Consider the following 17,773-nt stretch of genomic DNA (forward strand, 5'->3'; position numbering starts at 1 on the left):
GGGAGAAAGAGAGAGGGAGGGAGAGATAAAGGGAGAGGGAGGGAGAGAGTTAGGGTGCACTGGATTGGGATAGGAGGGGATTGTGTGATGTTTGAGAGGAGGAGGGATTGCAGCGGATGAAGGGAAAGTTGGAGAGAGGAGAGAGGAGGGAAGGGAACAAAGAGAAAAAGAGGTTTATTGAGGAGAAATGATGGAGGAGGGAGGATAAAAGAGTGAGATGCATGCGAAAGATGACCTAAAGCCAAGTATCCGAGGAGGACGGAAATGACAGATTAGAGGTAGAAAATGCAGACAGGGCAGCAGAACCAAAAGTCTAAAAGGGAGCCAGAAGACAAAAACACCTGACAGGAAATAGGTGTGATCAGCTATGATTTGAAGGAAGAGAAGTGGAAGTGTGGGATTTCAGGGCACCGTTATGTAACCTTTAACAGCGTCAAATAATACAAGAACAACTTATGTCAAGCCATCACATGCATGCAGTCCCTGGAGACAATCAATTTCAGAGTGCAGAAAATGTCCTTCCATCCATTAAATCTTACGGTAATCCAATCTTGTGTTGATGTGTTGCAGTACGGATACTGCGATTAACTTTGGAGCAATAACTTACCGGCGGATGGAAAAACTGGGGGGAAAATAAAGCGAAAGATCTTTGTGAGAGGCTGGTGACAAAAACGGAATCTGGGAGGTGAGCATACATATACCTTTCAGGAACTTTAAGGAGAGTAATGGTTCACATGTGGATTGTAACATACTGTACAAAAAGTTTTAATGTGAGCAAACCGCATTACAGCTATGGATAGATTGCCTGTCTCTGCTCTCTTCTCTTTCCTCCGACCCCCAGCCAGTCATGATGGATGGCTGCCCCCTGGAGCCTGGTTCTGCTGGAGGTTTCTTCCTGTTTAAAGGGACTTTCTCCTTCCCACTGTCACCCAGTGCTTGCTCATAGGGGGGTTGCCTGATTGCACGTATGAAACACCATGCCACCGAACACAGGAGCATATTTTGAGAAACCATGGGGCTTCCAGGAGTCTGAGTCCCATGTAGCACTGCTGTTTTTACACTTTTATTTTCAAATTTGGTTTTCTGATACTGTTCAAATAAATTAACACAATAAAGCTATCTGGGTTTTTTTAGTAAAACATCATGTTTGGATTAAAATGATGTTTGAGTCTCATGACTGAAAACTGCAATTCCTCTAATCACCACTTTAGGCCTGCTTAAAAAAGCGAGTCAACTCCTATAGACACCCATGGCCACTGGGATAGACTATCCTCTTGGTAATCCAACTGTAGTTTGATATTTTTAGGTGTTTATTTGACCAGGAAGTGAAACTAAGCGTCTCTTTTGCAAGATTTTCCTATACTGACATAGTCAAATAGACTGGTATTTTTATCTAACACTTACATACACGTTAACACTCTGATGGATGCACCAGGGGCAACTCGAGGATACTTCAACATGCTGACTTCAGGAGCCAAAGTAAGAAACAGAGAGGTTGACAGGTTGTAGCTCCTAAGCCACAGCCACTCATAGACAGTATTAACCTAGCAAACGTTTCACGTCAGGGGAAAACAGAGCTCCAAGAAAAATCTCTGCAAGCATGGGGAGAAGTGTACCTCCTCACAAAAGAGCCGTACCCTGGTTTGAACCCAGGACCCACTTATGGTAAATGCAGCAATTCTAACCACTGAGCAGATGCGAGAGAGCCAGCGTGATGCTAAATGCTAGCTTGCTGCACTCTTGCTGGAAAGTTAGCAGAACTACATTGGTTATGTAGGTGATGCAGTCTGCTCCTCTTCATGGATTTAAAAAGAAACCCTGATTTTCCACCTGTTGTTGATCAGCAGGTTACTGAATGTAAAAGTGAAAATGAAAAAAATCCTAAACTAGCATATAAAAAAACTGTTTGTGGTCGCTTTTGTATCTTTTCTCACATCTCTTTGGGGTCCTTTCTCACTGGCTTCTAAAGGAGAGACATCGCTTCATGCAGATGCTTTGTCAGATATAGATTTCATGCAATTGTCTATTTGTGTTCAGTGTCAGAGGTCTGGGTCAGCCCACAGTACTCTTAAGCTGGCTGGCATTCATTTTTGTCAAGGTGAGAATTCATTTGCTCAAGGACACTTCAGCAGAGTGGATGCTTGCCAATGCACAGTTTAATCCTAGGATTTCTTTTCTCCCTTTCAAAAAAAAAAGCTGTACTCAGCTATTTAGTGTACTGATGGTGTCTATTTTCATAAAAGACTGCTAAAATCAGCTTTGGCTGCAGTCTCTGTGCACAGCTGTTTCCACATGCTTTCATTCGTGTAAAGCTATATCATAGGTTATGTCTGCAATGTTTTCACCCAACAGGGTGTTTTCTCCATAAGTGTAGACTGAATATCCAAAGAAAGACTCCCATTGCACAAAAGCCACAACTAGTAATAAAAGAGGAAGTAATAATACTACATGCAGGCATAGACTCTATGCAGATCCATACATTCATTTTCTTCAGCTTATTTCAGGGCAGCAGCCTAAGCAGAGAAGCCCAGACCTCCCTCTCCCTAGTTACCTCCTGTAAAGGTGTTTCCTAGCCACCTGAGAGCTATAGTCTTTCCAGCATGTCCTGGGTCTGCCCTGTGGTCTCCTCCCAGTGGGTCATACCTGGAGCACTTCACCCAGGAGGTCCCCAGGAGTTACCTTGTCAGATGCCTAAACCACCTACTCTCAGCCCCTCAATGGCTGAACTCCTCACTCTATAATGGAGAGGCCAGCCACCCTTTTTTCCAACGCTTGTTCCCGTGATCTTGTTCTTTTGGTCACTACCTAAAGCTCGTCACCATAGGTGAGGGTAGGGATGTAGATCGATCAGTAAATTGAGAGCTTCGCTTTTAAACTCAGCTCTTTCTATACCAAGACGGACCTGTACAGCGTTCGCATCACTGCAGCCGCTGCACCAATCCGTTTGTTGATCTCCTGCTCACTCTCCCCGCACTCATGAACAAGACCCCAAGATACTGTCTATGCAGATAGCATTTAAAATATTAGGTTTGTTGATATTAATGAATACTTATATAAATACATATACATTGCAACACTGGTTCTCATAGGACTTTCCAACCTGGATATTCTGATCCCGGAGCTGGATATCCTCAGAGAAGTTTTCCTACAGACACAGAGTGACTGTGGAGACATTGCTTTCTACACATTGTCTGCAGTGCAATTCTAGGCCCAGGGCCAAATACTGTGCTTCTATCATAAGGCGCTGGCATCACAGACATGATGAGGCCATAATATGACATGTGTAACACTTGGGTGGTTTTTTTTCTTCTCCTTTTTTTTCCAGTGCTTTTAAAAAGACTTACAATAGCCAGACTTACTGATAAAACCGATGAAAAAAAAACCCATTCTATCTAACAAACACCAAAGGAAATATAAGATTCTGAGGCCACAATTGACTAAACTGAGTAGATGAAAATTCACAGTACGTTTTGATTGGCTGAAATGCCACTGTATAGATGTAAAACAAATTGAAAACCTTGAAAACGAATCAATCAAAACATGCAAGTAGAAGAGGAAGCACAAAGAAGAAGTAGGGGGAAAATAATAAGTAGAAGGAAAAGCAAGAGGAGGGGGGAAAGAGGTCTGGCAGAACTGCTGCTCAGACGCCTAGAAAATCATTGACACATCTAGACTTTTCTTAATGTTATTTGACAGATTCACTGCTATCATTGCTTCTGTTAAGTCAGGGATGTCAAACTCATTTTACATCGAGGGACACATACAGACTGTTTTGGTCTTAAGCAGGCTGAGTGAAATTCCACTTTTTATCCATGTAAAGACGTTTAACTACACATTTAATCGCTGAGTTTTCCTAACATAAAATAAAGAAGTGTAAGGTCAACAGCACATCTATTTTTCTATATGATAAATGTGCAAAATTACAAAAAAAAGCTCTGGTAGCTCACTGCCCAGACTCCCCCACATTTATAAAACCGAAGGCTTTTGTTGATTGATGAAAATTTTCTTATTTTTACCTAAATTTCGAATGTAGACAGAAAAGAAAACAGGAACCTTTCAGTCATTCAATTGTTTATCCATTACTTATCCACTTTAATGTAGTATGAATGGCTATGGGGGAACAGAAAAAGCTGTAAAAAACATAAAAATACAGTTAAGTCCAAAGATTTATGCCCCTCTTAACATTTTCCAAAGCCATCCAGCAGGTTCTGGCCCCTGGGCCTAATGTTTGACACTCATGTTCTAAGTTTAATACTTAACAGTGTTCATCTTTGAATATTAAAAGCATATGTCATATTGAGGTTTTAAACGTCATCTCAAGCTTTGATTTTTCTTGTTTTCAAGTGATGTAATCAGGCAGTAATGCAACTGTCCGGCTCAATTACAATATTAGTTTTTTGTCTATTTTCTGTGCATGCCAATTGATTTTTAAAAAAGGGGGGGGGGGGGGGTGGAACAGAAGAAGACACAAAAACCACGAAGCACTGGGAAGTGGCTCAGACGTGTCTCTTCCAGCAGGACGCAGCTCAGTTTTAAGCAGAACTGCTTTGTAATTACTTTAATGTATCCTTATTGGGCACGTATGCCAATTTTCATAAGTTCAGTAATTGACTCTCTGCTTTTTCAGCTCTGGCACAGCCCACTCTGTCTCACACACTCTCGTATTGATCCCATTAGTTCACATTACTTTGCCTCAGAGATTACAACAGATTGGTCCATGCTTGTGTACAAATGCTGCGAGCGCTGATCTAACAGTTCGGGTTACAGCTACTTATTGTTCAAAGTAAATGTTTTTCCTGTTGAGAAACACAACTGAGCAATGAAGCTGCTTTGTCTGTGGAAATCCAGCTGCCTGCCTGTCCAAAATTAGCAAAAGAAGTAGTTTGTTGCTGTATCATTAAATGAAATTCTACATCATGAATTCGCTGTTCTTAACACAACAAAAGGCAGGAGTTCAAGTAGCATGTCATTATTAAAGTAAGGGGAACAAAGCATGACAAATAACAGTGACATTTAAAAATACTTCAAAAGAGTAAACATTCACACACACACACACACACACACACACACACAAAGTAAATCCTAATGTGATATCTGTCTTTTACTTTTTCGGTGCATTTGCCCGCAAGGCTAAACAGGATGCACAGCAGTTTGACTGCTGGTGCTGAAAAGGAAATAAGTTTCCTGTTGTTTTAGGTTCAGTCATGTAAATCATGTAAAATTATTTCGCTAGAGAAGTCACATTCCCACTTTAAGTTTTAACCACTACAGTTCCTTAAACTGTAGTCAAATTAAACCAGGCGTGCAAATATAGGAACCAAAGCACTTCAGATCTGTCTTGCCATACTTTTGTATTGTTTAGTGTGACACCTTAACAGTGCTTTAGCATTGGATGAAACTGTACCTGTGCCATAAAAAAGCCAGAGACAGTATGAAAGGAAGTTTTTTTTTTATTATTGTTTTTTTTAGACTTTTATTACACCACATTGTTATTAATGTGAGCAGTTGTGCCCGATCATTCCGTTTTTCTCTTTGTGTAAAATAGCATCCTATAACATTTTTGGATGTGTCTAAGCTGCCAGCTGTCTTAAGTTCAAAAAACACAATATTCACTATAGATAGATAGATAGATAGATAGATAGATAGATAGATAGATAGATAGATAGATAGATAGATAGATAGATAGATAGATAGATAGATAGATAGATAGATAGATAGATAGATAGATAGATAGATAGATCTTGAGCGAGAAAGATAGATATATAATTTATATAATGACTTTATATATTAGGATAATACCAATAGTAATCTAATAATCTAATTAAAAACACCACATTGTTCATTATTATAGATTAAAGCAATGGTTCCAACCCTTTAGTCTCCTCTTTATAAAAGAAATATAACATTTTAAGATGGAGTTGGGAGTGGTTCTTTCTAAAACTATTGGATAATTTCTAATAATAACCTGTCTGAACAAACAACAGAGGTAAAGCATATTTAAGTGCATGAACGAGCTTAAAGTAAGTGGTATGTAAAAAGTAAATCACATGTAACTGTTTACATATGTTGTGTTCAAATGATTTGGAAATAGTTACCTGGCAGAATTTTACTGGATAAAACTTTCCTAAAATGTGCTGAAATGAGCACTGAAATGTGCTCATGTGTCAGGTTTCTGAATTATGCATGAGACTGAGTCTGAATTCAATTACAGTTCCTGGGACTAATGTCATTTATTCGTCACTCAAGGAGAAACCAAATTAAAACCACACATCAATTTAAGTATGTGGAAGTTGCTGTACTGTGAATTTGTTCATCTTAACAAATACTTTTAGTATTTAGATTAAGATCAAGTGACTGTTTTTTGTTAAGAAGACCAAAAGTCTCTTAAACTGCTCTTCATCCTCCACCATCCATCCACCCTGCAGATCAACAGTTGTAGCTCAAGATCACTAGGGGGCACGGTCGAGGCTGAAATAAGCGGTGAGGAAAGCGACCTCAGAACATGCAAAACAGAAGAAGGACAAAAAAAAGCATCACATGTAGATTATTCATTTTAGAGTTGCGCTATTGATTATCTTGCCATATCAGGGGTGCAAAGTAAATGTTTTAAAGCTCTAAATTATATCTGCAGAGTATTCCTGCACATTTTGCATGGCATGCTTTGAAAAGCAAGACCTTTTAAAGTTACTACCAGATACCAGCTTTCTTCAAACACTGAACTTTCTCATGTTATTTTTTTGATCCGCTTGATGACGCATTTCCAAAACAAAACGTAAGAATGGCTGTTACCTCTTGTTAGATCATACTTCATACTCGTCTTTTCTTGACTCAAACCTCAGGGCCGATATGTGAAGTTCAGCAAGTTGATTGGTCAGTTCCTCATCACTTCTTAGAAGCAAAGGGAGTTTTTGTTTACTTTATAAAACCTCTAGAGAAAGAAGCTATTCTAGTTTTCCCAAGTCGGCAGGACTCACACCAAACCCACACTGAAGTGATAACACTGACAGCTCTGTATCAGCAGTCACAAGTGGTTGATTGCTCATGATAGCATTTTTTTATGTAGCAAACAAGCTGTGCAAATTTATTGAAGACATTTAATTATTTTGACCCTCTTGCACATGTGACCTCTAAGAATATTTTGTGCATTGAACTCAATAAATTGTCCTTTTTTCGAGGTTTTTTTTTGTGAAATGTGTGAGTGAGTGTCATTAGCTGAAATGAGGAACTGGTCATGCGGTATCTAAGCTCATCATCAACTTTGTTCTGACTGAGGTGTTAAAGACATTTGTTGGCAGGAAGTTACAGTATGGGTCTAAAAATGAAAAAAGGAAAGAGATAAAGAAATAACACGAACTCTGTCATCTTTATATTGCTCTTGTCTTTTGACTCCAAAAAGTCAGTCTATTAAAATAAAAAGACATCATTTTTGCGTAAATGAAATCAATTGTGCAAAAAAAAAAAGGAATAATAAACAATTATTCTCCTGCAGCAAGATATTTACTCCTAAAGAGCAAATACCCACATATGACTGTTCATGCTTAAGTGAAAGAAGATGTGAAAAGCTTGTGTGAGTCAAGCAGTTACTCAGTTTCAAATTTAGTTTGAGGAATCACTATTGGTAGGAAAGTGAAAAAAGTTGCGAGTGCCGATAAAAATTCAGTAACTTTATACATACGTAATAGTATACTGCCAATGTGCACATACTGCATATGTACTTTTTATTTAGAGTGCAAAAAGTGTGTGTGATGAGGAAGAGTGTATGTGGGGTTTAGAAGTCTAAATATAAGTGATTTTGTAACCAGAGGAGGTTATTTGATTGCGTGTTTTGACTCAACACTGTAGAACAGACTAGAAAGAGTCTAGCTCAAATTAGTTTCAGTACCATAACAGGACAGATCAGGAACTTTTTATTGAAAAAAATTTTTTTATTTCTTTTATTTTAAACTCGTGTTCTCAGGTACAAACTGAACATTTCAATAAAGCTTTTCAAAATCATGAAAGTGAGAGTTTACTGTATATTTTAAGGGGGAAATATCTGTAACCTCATCTAATCTAATCTAATGTACATTTATCTGACAAAAAGATGTGAAACTCTACCCACTCAGGAGATGTGGGCGTTCTACATGTTATAACACTGAATGATCATTATTTGATGACATCTTCATCACGCCCACCTTTCAAGTGACTGCAGGAAAATATAAAGTATGAGAAGAAGCAGCTCAGAACACATAATGCTTTAAATCAGAAAGCTGTAAAACGTGGATTCAGTGCTGATGGCTTTAGGACGTAAATATGTGGTGTATCCCGAATGTGATACTGAGAGGCGGAGGTTTCAGGAGCCTGTGGTAAAGCCACATAAATAAAAATTTGCCATTATCTGAAGGGATGTGGTTGGTTAACTGCTTAAACGTTGGCTGGCAGATCTTGATAAGGCCTTATCGCAAAACCAGAATATGTACTGTCAAGATTTTTACTTTGTTTTGTGATAACTTTCGCCATCCTGAAATAATTACCGTTTTACACGTAAGCCAGAAATTTGTTGCCAGAAACTTACTTACTTATTTCTTACTTATTATTGTGACTTGCTTACTCATTAGAACAGTTTTTAATGTTTTCTGTGTCCTCGGAAACAAAAACATGAATCATACTTGTCATTTCTGAATTTCATAAACTTCTAAACTAAACCAAAAGCCTCCACTGCGTCTTCCTTCTGCACTTAGGCTTTTTTCGCAAGAAGTGTTGCAATCCGACAGCATGTTTTTAGAGCTTGTCATTTAAAACAGCTGATTATGCATTTGACGTGAAGGTGACATTAAATGCTACTGTGGACAGAAAAGGGGAAATTGAACTCGTCACAGAGGAAACTCCCACAGACTTCTCGGCTGGCTGACTAGAAGGAAGCCACAGTGAGAGAAGGACAAAGGAAAAACAGCCTTCACAATCTATGGTAGGTAAGTGAGCCATTTATTTTATACACCCTTGCACTGTGTTGGAGATCATGGGTGAGCTAGGAAAGGGGTGAATGCTTGCCTCTCACAAGTGCTACTTTTTCACAGCTAGAAAATCATGTTGCTATATTATTTTAAAAGTTAATGACCTCTGATGTGTGAGCATCAGCCCTATTGAGAAATAATGATAAAAATCCACAAAAGTCAAATACACAGGTTTGCTTTTTGGGCTTCATCAGAGCTCATTTTAAAATGTGTTGAGCTCATGAAAGCGGACATGAATTCCCAGCATATGTCATCCTGTGACTTCTTCTCCTTTGATTTGCTCAGAATTTTCACAATCAGATGAGAAATTGGCTGAGACTCTTCAGAAACATGCGCACTTCTCTTTATTAACGCTTAAAATATCGCCCAGAAAATACAGTGAGTGTACAAAATGAAAAAAATAGCTTAATACAGTAACATACAGGTGTTTCCAGGTGCTGTGGGGTTTTTTGTTTTGGTTTTGGTTTTTTTTTTTGTTTTTTACATTTACATTTTTTACTTGTGCTATTTTCTGAAAATCATTCTGTCTTTGATTTCAACTCAACTGATGGTTTCCACTTCTACAGTGTGGCCTACTGCACCTCTGACAATAACAGGTTGACAAGGTTGTTTAGTTTCAGAGTGAATACTGGATTCCCACATTCTCCTGAACGGGGGTTCCCCCAACCTTCTACTGTAAACAGCAGCTCTAAAGGCAGAAGTAATGCCTGAGTGACCCTTAAAATCCCCCGTTGATATTCTAAAACAATGTACTGAAGTCTTTTTTTCCCTCATCTTTCTGTAACTTTATTACCATTTCAGGTTGCATTCACGTTTTTTATGATTGTACATCAAATTTTATTTAAACATGTTGAGGGATCAATTAAAAAAAATGACAAATGCATTTCACAAAATGTCATTTTGATTTAATTTGCATTTATTTGTCAAAAATGTACAAGGTTTTACTGTTTTTACATTGTCAAAAAAGTGGACGCAACATGAATCAATTGATTTTCTTCTTGCAATGTGGGTAAAAAAATTGATTTTTTTATTTTGTGTTTTTTACATTTAGTCATTGTACGGTGTTTACATATCTTTAAAACATAAAAAACAGACATTTAAAACAAAAAGAAAATGCCCACCACCACCCCTCACTCATACACATACACATATACAAACACCCACACATACGCACACAACTTAACCATACATATGTGTGGCGGTGTGTGATCCCCAGTGTGTTTATTTCTTTTTATCTGCGTCTATCACATGTGAGAAAAAGAGATAAGAGAGAGGCGGATGTGTGGTGACATCCCACAACAAGCAGACACTCAAAGCGGAAGAATGCTCGTAGTGTGGTCATGACTCATTTGTTCATTGTTTCTAGTAAATGAACTAATTCTTCTCCCCTCTCTCTCTCTCTCTTTCTGCCTCGCACACTGCCCTCTGCTCCGACTTGTCTTCAGACTTCTTGATGATATCAGTAAAAGCAGTTGGGCAAGTTTCGTGAGGGCAGCTCATAACAAAAGGGCCACCTTGCCCTCACTGGGCGCAATAATGGTGCCTCTCTTCTGGCTTCTGCTTTTGGCAAAGCTTCCTAAGCTGGCTCTTTTCTCCGGTTCAGATCGTTGTGTAATCCAGGAGATCAACAACTCACAAAATGGTAAATATATGCCCGGTGTAATCCTTCAAACAACTACATTTTTAATTGTTTTTCATTTTTATTGTACTTTCATTTTAAAATACAGTGACTTTTGCATATTTAGCTTATAATAGTTTTTCATGCAAATCGTGCCATAAGCACCTAAAATCTGATAAAGGTTCTGAGGAAAAGTAAAGCAAAAAAGGCTAACTGTCATATGAAATGTATTTTGTTATGAAAGGTGAAGTGTAAGAATATCTTAACTGTTTTTTTTTTTATATAATTATAATCATTTTGAGTTGAAGATGACTAAAGATTACAGGAATACAACAAAGCGACTGCCCGATTACCTAAAATGCTTTTCTTTTTCTGCTCAGTGTCTTCAATACTGGAATCATTACAATGCCATAATAACTACATGTCCCTTGTCCACTGCAAGTGGAGGCAACACATAAACACACAGTTGGAGCTCTGGGTCGATACAGGATCTGGAAGGTAAAAAAAAAAAGGGACAAAAGACGTGAAGAAGCAAACAGAAAAAAAAGATACATGGGACGCCTTTTTCAAGGAATAACTGTGTTCATGTCCTTGCAGGGAGGTGAAGTGTGAGCCATTTGATCCTAGAGATGCAACTAAGCACAGGGATGTCCGCTGTAGATATAAAGCCAATGCATTTGGCATCGGCTTAAAACACACCGCCTTCTTCCTCCAAAACAAGACTTGTCTCTCCTCCTCCTCTGTCCAGCACAAGACTCTTCATCTTTTACAGCACCGTGAGTTTAACATTCATTCTGTTGTGCTTCCTTTAGCATTCAAGTGAAACTAAACACTCAGGGATGTTGTGCGCGTTTGCATTTTTACAGTGAAAGCACTCCCACCAGCGAATCTCTCCACGCACGATGCAGCTGATGGTGGCCGAAAGCTCATTTGGTCCAGCCCCTACCCTCCCTCCTCATCCCTGAACAAAAACCTCACCTATCAGCTCAGCTATAAGACGCACAGAGAGGACAACTGGGTGGTAAGCATCGCGCATGCAAGCTCATAACTGGATTGAAAATGCCTCATCTTTGTAGCACGTCAGTTTAACTGAAAGGTCGAAAATAGAAACCGAGGTAGCATTTAACACTCTTCATACTTCCTTGCAATATATTTAGCAATAATAATGAAACCAGTGACCTGATGCATATAAATCACATTTTAGATTTCCTCTCACAGGAAAGCTTCAAACCTACGAGACCCTCGAGTCAGAAGCCTGGCAGCTTTAAAGAAATAGAAAAAACAGATTAGGATACACCTGGGGAGGTTCTGAATTCAAACATAAGCATACTAACACATTCACAGTTTGGATTTAAACAAATAACGCAAACATACATTTACATTCTAGGTAGCTAAAAACCTGGAAAATAAAATAAGGATGCACATAGAACTCAGTAGCTGATCCAAATACTTTTTTAACCTTGAATAAATGTCAACAAATAAATATTCCATAAGCCACTCACAACACCTGATTCTCTTTGCAGACTGTGAATGTCACAAACACCAGTATGACACTTGAGAGGCAGCTGTTGCGTCCAGGTCACAGGTATGAAGCCAGAGTGAGGGCCTGGGCCAGCATGGGCCTGTGGAGTGACTGGAGTCCTGTGGTGACCTGGCACACTAAAGAAGGTAAATTAAAGAAATCGGTTCAACTTCAGCTCTGAATAAATTGGTTGGCATGTTTAATATATTGAGTAATTTTGCACAAGTAGTGCCTTTTCCTTCTTAAGGAGACCCACACTCTTATCTGCTTTCCTCACATTTCTAATCTTCTCCCTCTGTCCAATTTTATTGGTTAGAGATAAGTCTGGGGCTTTGCAGCTGTTGTTATTAGCTCTTTTTTTCTCTCTTGGGCCACAGACTTTGGGCAGCTTCCCACTTTGCATTGTGTACTGGACGGAGAGAAGGAGGTAACATGTAGCTGGGAAGTGAGCAGAGAGCTGGCTCACATCATTACCTACCAGCTGGCCTGTCGACACAATGAGAGTGCGCCGTAAGTTGAGCGTGACGCTGGCAACACCACCTGGCTGGAAATTAAAAATGCACCTTCATCATTCGTCCATCCATTTGTCAGACCGTTCGTGTCATTTCCTCTGCTTTCAACCTCTGCTTTCAGGTTTGAGAGATGTTGTTTGAACCCAGCAGTCACTTCTGACCTCACCAGGATGATGCTGAGGTACAGCTGCACACTGTCTGTCACAGACCCAGAACATCTGCAGCTGAACCTCCAGCCAACACACAGTGCCAAGAGTTTTAAACTCTACCAAAACAGTGAGTAACCATGTGACTGGAGCTACAGCATTCTGGTCGGGTGCTCCAACCTGGGAATAATTCTTGTTCTTCTAAATTCCAAATCCACACTCAAGGAGCGCTTAGAAAAAAGGGTCTTGATTGAGTAGCCCCACCTACTGTTTAAATAGCACTATTGCACCCATGCCGTACCCAATAGACTGTGTACCCAATATATATGTATGTATATAGATAGATAGATAGATAGATAGATAGATAGATAGATAGATAGATAGATAGATAGATGCTTAAGACCCCTTCTGGTACTTCCCACTACAGTCTGTCATGACAAAACAAACAAGCACACACACACACACACACACACACACAGTAACTACACCCTGTGGGGCTTATTTATTGGCATAATGCATTCCCTAAAGTTAACCAATGAGCTTAAGAATGAATGCCTAATGGCTCAGACGTGAAATCTAAAATCTAATTTTACCCTAAAATTTAATAATACCCTAAAAAATTAGCATGGGCTAATTTTAGTCTTTACAGTAATACAAGTCCTTACAGGTTGGTGGGCAGTAAGATTAAAGTCCCCACTTGGCAAGATAAACGAGTGCAGACACTAAATCACAAGGCAAAAGCGATACCACACACAGCTGTTAAATATGCATAAAACTTTCCACAATAACTTTAGCTATAAACGAACTTCTCTGCATTGCTCTTATTCCACAGTTCGTCCCAACCCCCCACAGCATGTAAATGTGAGGGAAGAAGACAATAACTGGATCGTGAAATGGACCGAACCAAACAAGAGTCAAAAACACGGCCTGTATTATCAGGTCCTTTATTACAGGAAACAAGATGAGGTAAGAAGCCTTACTATCAGTGTTTGTTTTTTTTAATCTTGATAATTGCATTGGAATTCATTCCCATTAACTATAAAAGACGTACTAATTTAAAGGTGACGTAACTGAAAAAAATAACAAAAAATCAGGTACATATATATATTATTTATTGGGGGTTTTTTTAGAATTCTTCTACGCTACTGGAAGTAAGGGATTTAAGTTCTTGGACCATCCTTGGAAAATGTTTAGCCCCACTCCAGGATTACCAGGTCAAAGTTAGGTCATTGGTTGTCCCTGGATCAGGTTCAGAGTATAAAGGAACCCCATCAGAATGGACGGATCCTGTGGAGTGGACCACTAATGAAGGTTTGTGGGCTTTACTTTCAATATGTTTAAGCTTAAAACTTAAAAAAAAGAAGCATATCATGATTCATGTCATTCCCCCAATAACACGATCATTAATTCTGTTTTCCGCACCAACAGTCTGGTCCCCCACAACCTGGATCTATATACTTATCACTGTAGCAGTGGCTCTAGTCTTCCTCATTCTGTACCGCACTATTCCAGCTTGTCGAAGGTACATTATTTGTGTAAAGCAAAAATTAACTACTGCCATCAAAAGTATAAATAATGCATTTATTATGTTCTAATTTCATAAGAATGATTTTTTTAAATGATAAATTAACCCTATTTGCATAAATTTTAACCACTAGGAATGTAATTGGGTGGGTGGACTCAGTTCCTTCTCCAGGAAAAAGCAAAATCCTGTCAGAGTTGATGGTAAGACTTGTTCAGTTAACAGTTTGCTGTTTTTTTTGCTACTTCTTTATCTTTATATAAATGTTGCACACTTGCTGTTTTTATATGTAAATGTGTTTCCTTTTTTCTCTACATCTATTTGTGATCCAGTCCCCCGGCAGTCGGACCCTTACGCAGACTGAAAAGCTGTATATTTGCAAAGTGCAACAACTGGACGTCTTATCTACATGGTAATATGTTTCACACTTGACCTGTCCGGAGGTCTGCACATTTTTTTTTAGTAAAAGAAAACACTTTCAGCATCAGTGATACTCTATAGCTGTTCCCTTAGATAACTCACACAGACAGACCGTTCAGTGCTCCTGAATGTCACCAATCACTGGGCGTAGCTCCCAGAAAGTGAATTGCAAAATGACGAGCTGTTACATAAATCAATAAAATTCTTATTTTCTTCCCCTGTAGCTCATCACAAGCTTCGCTGTGGCCGACCAAGGACACAGAAAAAAAGTGCCTGGATCAGGATGAGGGTTGCTGGAGCTGTGATAACCTGCCCTCTCCTACTGAGGAGGTTAACGTCTCTGACACTTCTGCGATAAGCTTCACCGGGCCATACATCCTCTGTCGGGTCAGCTGCTCAGAAACTCTAACCAAGTCATTTGTCATGTGTCCAGAGCCTGAAAACCAAAAACATGAAACTCAATTTATATTAAACTAGCCTTAATCAATTTTGCATATCCACATACTGTATGGACAACTTTACTTAATAGTTTTCTTGCTAATAGTTAGATGAGAAGAACACACTTTACACACTATATTGTCTAGAATTTTAGATAATTTCTTAATTAGGTGCAATGATAGAAAGTCTCTGGTCCTATTAAAAAAACATCCCTGTAAGCTATATATGAACTAGATATAGCCACTGTGACATTGCCCACTGGTTTAACGACTGATAGCCTGAACCTTTGAGTTTTAACTGCAGCAGTTGTTGCATCAGTAAAAGCACAGCATGCAGTTCTGGCACTTTGTTTTTATTTTTTCCAGAACAGACACACAAAACAGAATGTCACCTATAGCGGTGATGGGAAGTGCCAGGTTAGCAGTTTCCCACTGATTCCGGTGTTTGTGCTAAGATTTTTGGCCGCTTAATTCACAGAGATGAAAGTTGTACCAGCCGTTTCATCGAAACAGAAAGTGAAGATGTAGATTCGTAGAAAAACACCAAACTGTGCCCTTCATGAATGTGTCAAATAAAACTGTGTTACTTGAATCTATGTATAGCAAACCATAAATGAGCAAACATCACTGGTAAAGATAGAAAGAAAAGAAAACTTAAGGCATTTGATTGAAGACTAAACAGCACTGTTTCTTATCTGACAGTCGCCGGAGCCAGCCCCCGAGTCAGTGAGTGTCAAGGATGAAGAGATGGACACAGAAACCCCGTCAGATGACTCTGCATCGCCTTCTCCTGTAAATTTCACTCTTTTCGGCGAAGGCTATGTGTGTCTGCCCAGACACAGCAACTCCAGATCCACACAGGACCTCATGTCCCACTGTGATGAAAACACGAGCACACACTGGTGTGACAGTGCTGAGCAGGACCAGAGGTGCAATGATCCAACACCATGGCTCGTTAACTCGGACATCAAGCCTGGCTTTAGCGAGCCCACCGTTGGGGGCAAACCGCCAGAATACACGCCAGGACCTTTCACCCACTGGCCTGAAGGGGCCACCGTACAGGCGTCAGGGTACTGCCACCTCCCCACAGCCTTCATGCAAGAGCAACGCGCTAGCCTGCATAATTCATAGGAAGATTTTATCAAAAGAGGACCTATCACTTTCTCTGCACATGAAACAACTTTCTTTTTGCATAAACTTTTCACTTTATTCTGAGTTACTGATGCTTCAATGTGAAAAAAAATTCCTTCTAGCATTTTTGAGAAGCTTTGTGCCTGTTTTTAATCTTAACTGACAAAGTGGCTCCATAGTGTAGTGGCTTATAGAAAAGGCGAAAGATCTCAGTTTTGATCCCAGAAGGAAATGCAAATGACTCTGGAGTTGTGTCAGGAAGAGTATCCAAAGAAAAATCAAATATACTGAAGTGTAGTTTAGTGTCTCACCATTTGAGGGCAATAGTGAGCCAAATTTTGTAGGTGGTCTATAAGCTTATGAGGGATAGAATGCAATATTATAGGAAGCAAACTAAGCCTGTTCTTTGAACTTTTTTAGATAATTTCCTGGCATAGATGGGGATGGTATGTAATCCAAACGTAATCCAAAAAGCAGCCATGCAAAACAGCTTTCGTGATTCTCAATGCATTCAATTTTTGTTCTGCCTGTGTCTAAGCGTTGCACCATATTTTCAAATGCATGGCACCATCATTTTACTTGCCTGTGTAATCTTTCAGCGTAATGACAGCCTTTCACGCAGGATGTGCACATTTAGCCGCAGACTCTAAGAACTCAGTTGAAATTTAGTCTTCTTTTATTACTTCCTCTAATTCCTTGTTGCCTTCACAGCTGAAGGGACGCAACTATGTGAACTTAACATCATGGAAACAGTGTGTGCTGTACGTTTGCCAACTGTAACATTCACTGTGGTCATGTACAATATGCGTGTTTTGCACAGAGGTGTCTGAGTTGAGACCTTGTTGTCAGTGTTGGAGCCTAAGTGTTGCCAAAGGTGTGTAGAACATGTCATCTGCATTGTGATGTGCTGATTGTGCTAAGATAAGCATAACCAGTGCCGTGTGCAAAGGTTTTAGTTTAGAACTGACGTCAGCAAAGGCACAGAGACGTAAATCTAAACACATAAAGTCTATTTTAATGTAGGTAATGGCAATCAAAGGTGAAGGAGCACAACTCTGCCTGTAAATACAAAAGAACAGAAAATAAGAAACGTTGGGCTGCCAAACTATGTAATATATATATATTATAAATGCACTCTGTCTGTGGATGATCTTTATGCTGAAGGAAATAAACTTGTGTAAACTGCTGTCAGCTGTAATTAAAAGAATATTATATTTTTGCTGGGTTTCTGTCTTAAATTCAATATAATGAAGATGTGACCGAAGGTCCTTAAGGTAGAAGACAGTTTGACACAGTGAAGATGCAAAGAAATATCAAAAGTAAGATGTTACTATTACTGATGTACCATTATGAGTACGGCTAATATACTGAAAACACTGATGCATTGAAGTGCATGCTTTATTATGGCAGCTGGTCAAAACTAGACTATAAAAAACTTTGTAGTTGTCCACTGGATTCATTCAACTGTGATG

At 39.2% G+C, this 17,773-nt stretch overlaps 1 protein-coding gene across 1 annotated transcript; it reads left to right on the forward strand.

Annotated features, from left to right (window-relative positions):
• Positions 1 to 8,885: 8,885 nt before the first annotated feature.
• Positions 8,886 to 17,520, forward strand: csf2rb (colony stimulating factor 2 receptor subunit beta). The gene is made up of 15 exons (XM_085453690.1): positions 8,886 to 8,947; positions 10,439 to 10,635; positions 10,992 to 11,109; positions 11,209 to 11,387; positions 11,478 to 11,632; positions 12,135 to 12,279; positions 12,511 to 12,643; positions 12,767 to 12,921; positions 13,624 to 13,757; positions 13,922 to 14,102; positions 14,220 to 14,313; positions 14,450 to 14,516; positions 14,646 to 14,725; positions 14,958 to 15,120; positions 15,873 to 17,520. Exons 2-15 carry the CDS (start codon positions 10,530 to 10,532, stop codon positions 16,299 to 16,301), a joined length of 2,139 nt encoding a protein of 712 aa, XP_085309816.1. The 5' UTR covers positions 8,886 to 8,947; positions 10,439 to 10,529; the 3' UTR covers positions 16,302 to 17,520.
• The last annotated feature ends 253 nt before the right edge of the window (positions 17,521 to 17,773 follow it).

The sequence above is a fragment of the Copadichromis virginalis genome, linkage group LG4, assembly GCF_057382275.1.
Source record: "Copadichromis virginalis isolate Kocher_CV1m ecotype Utaka linkage group LG4, C_Virginalis_male_GT1.1, whole genome shotgun sequence".
Classification (NCBI taxonomy): domain Eukaryota; kingdom Metazoa; phylum Chordata; class Actinopteri; order Cichliformes; family Cichlidae; genus Copadichromis; species Copadichromis virginalis.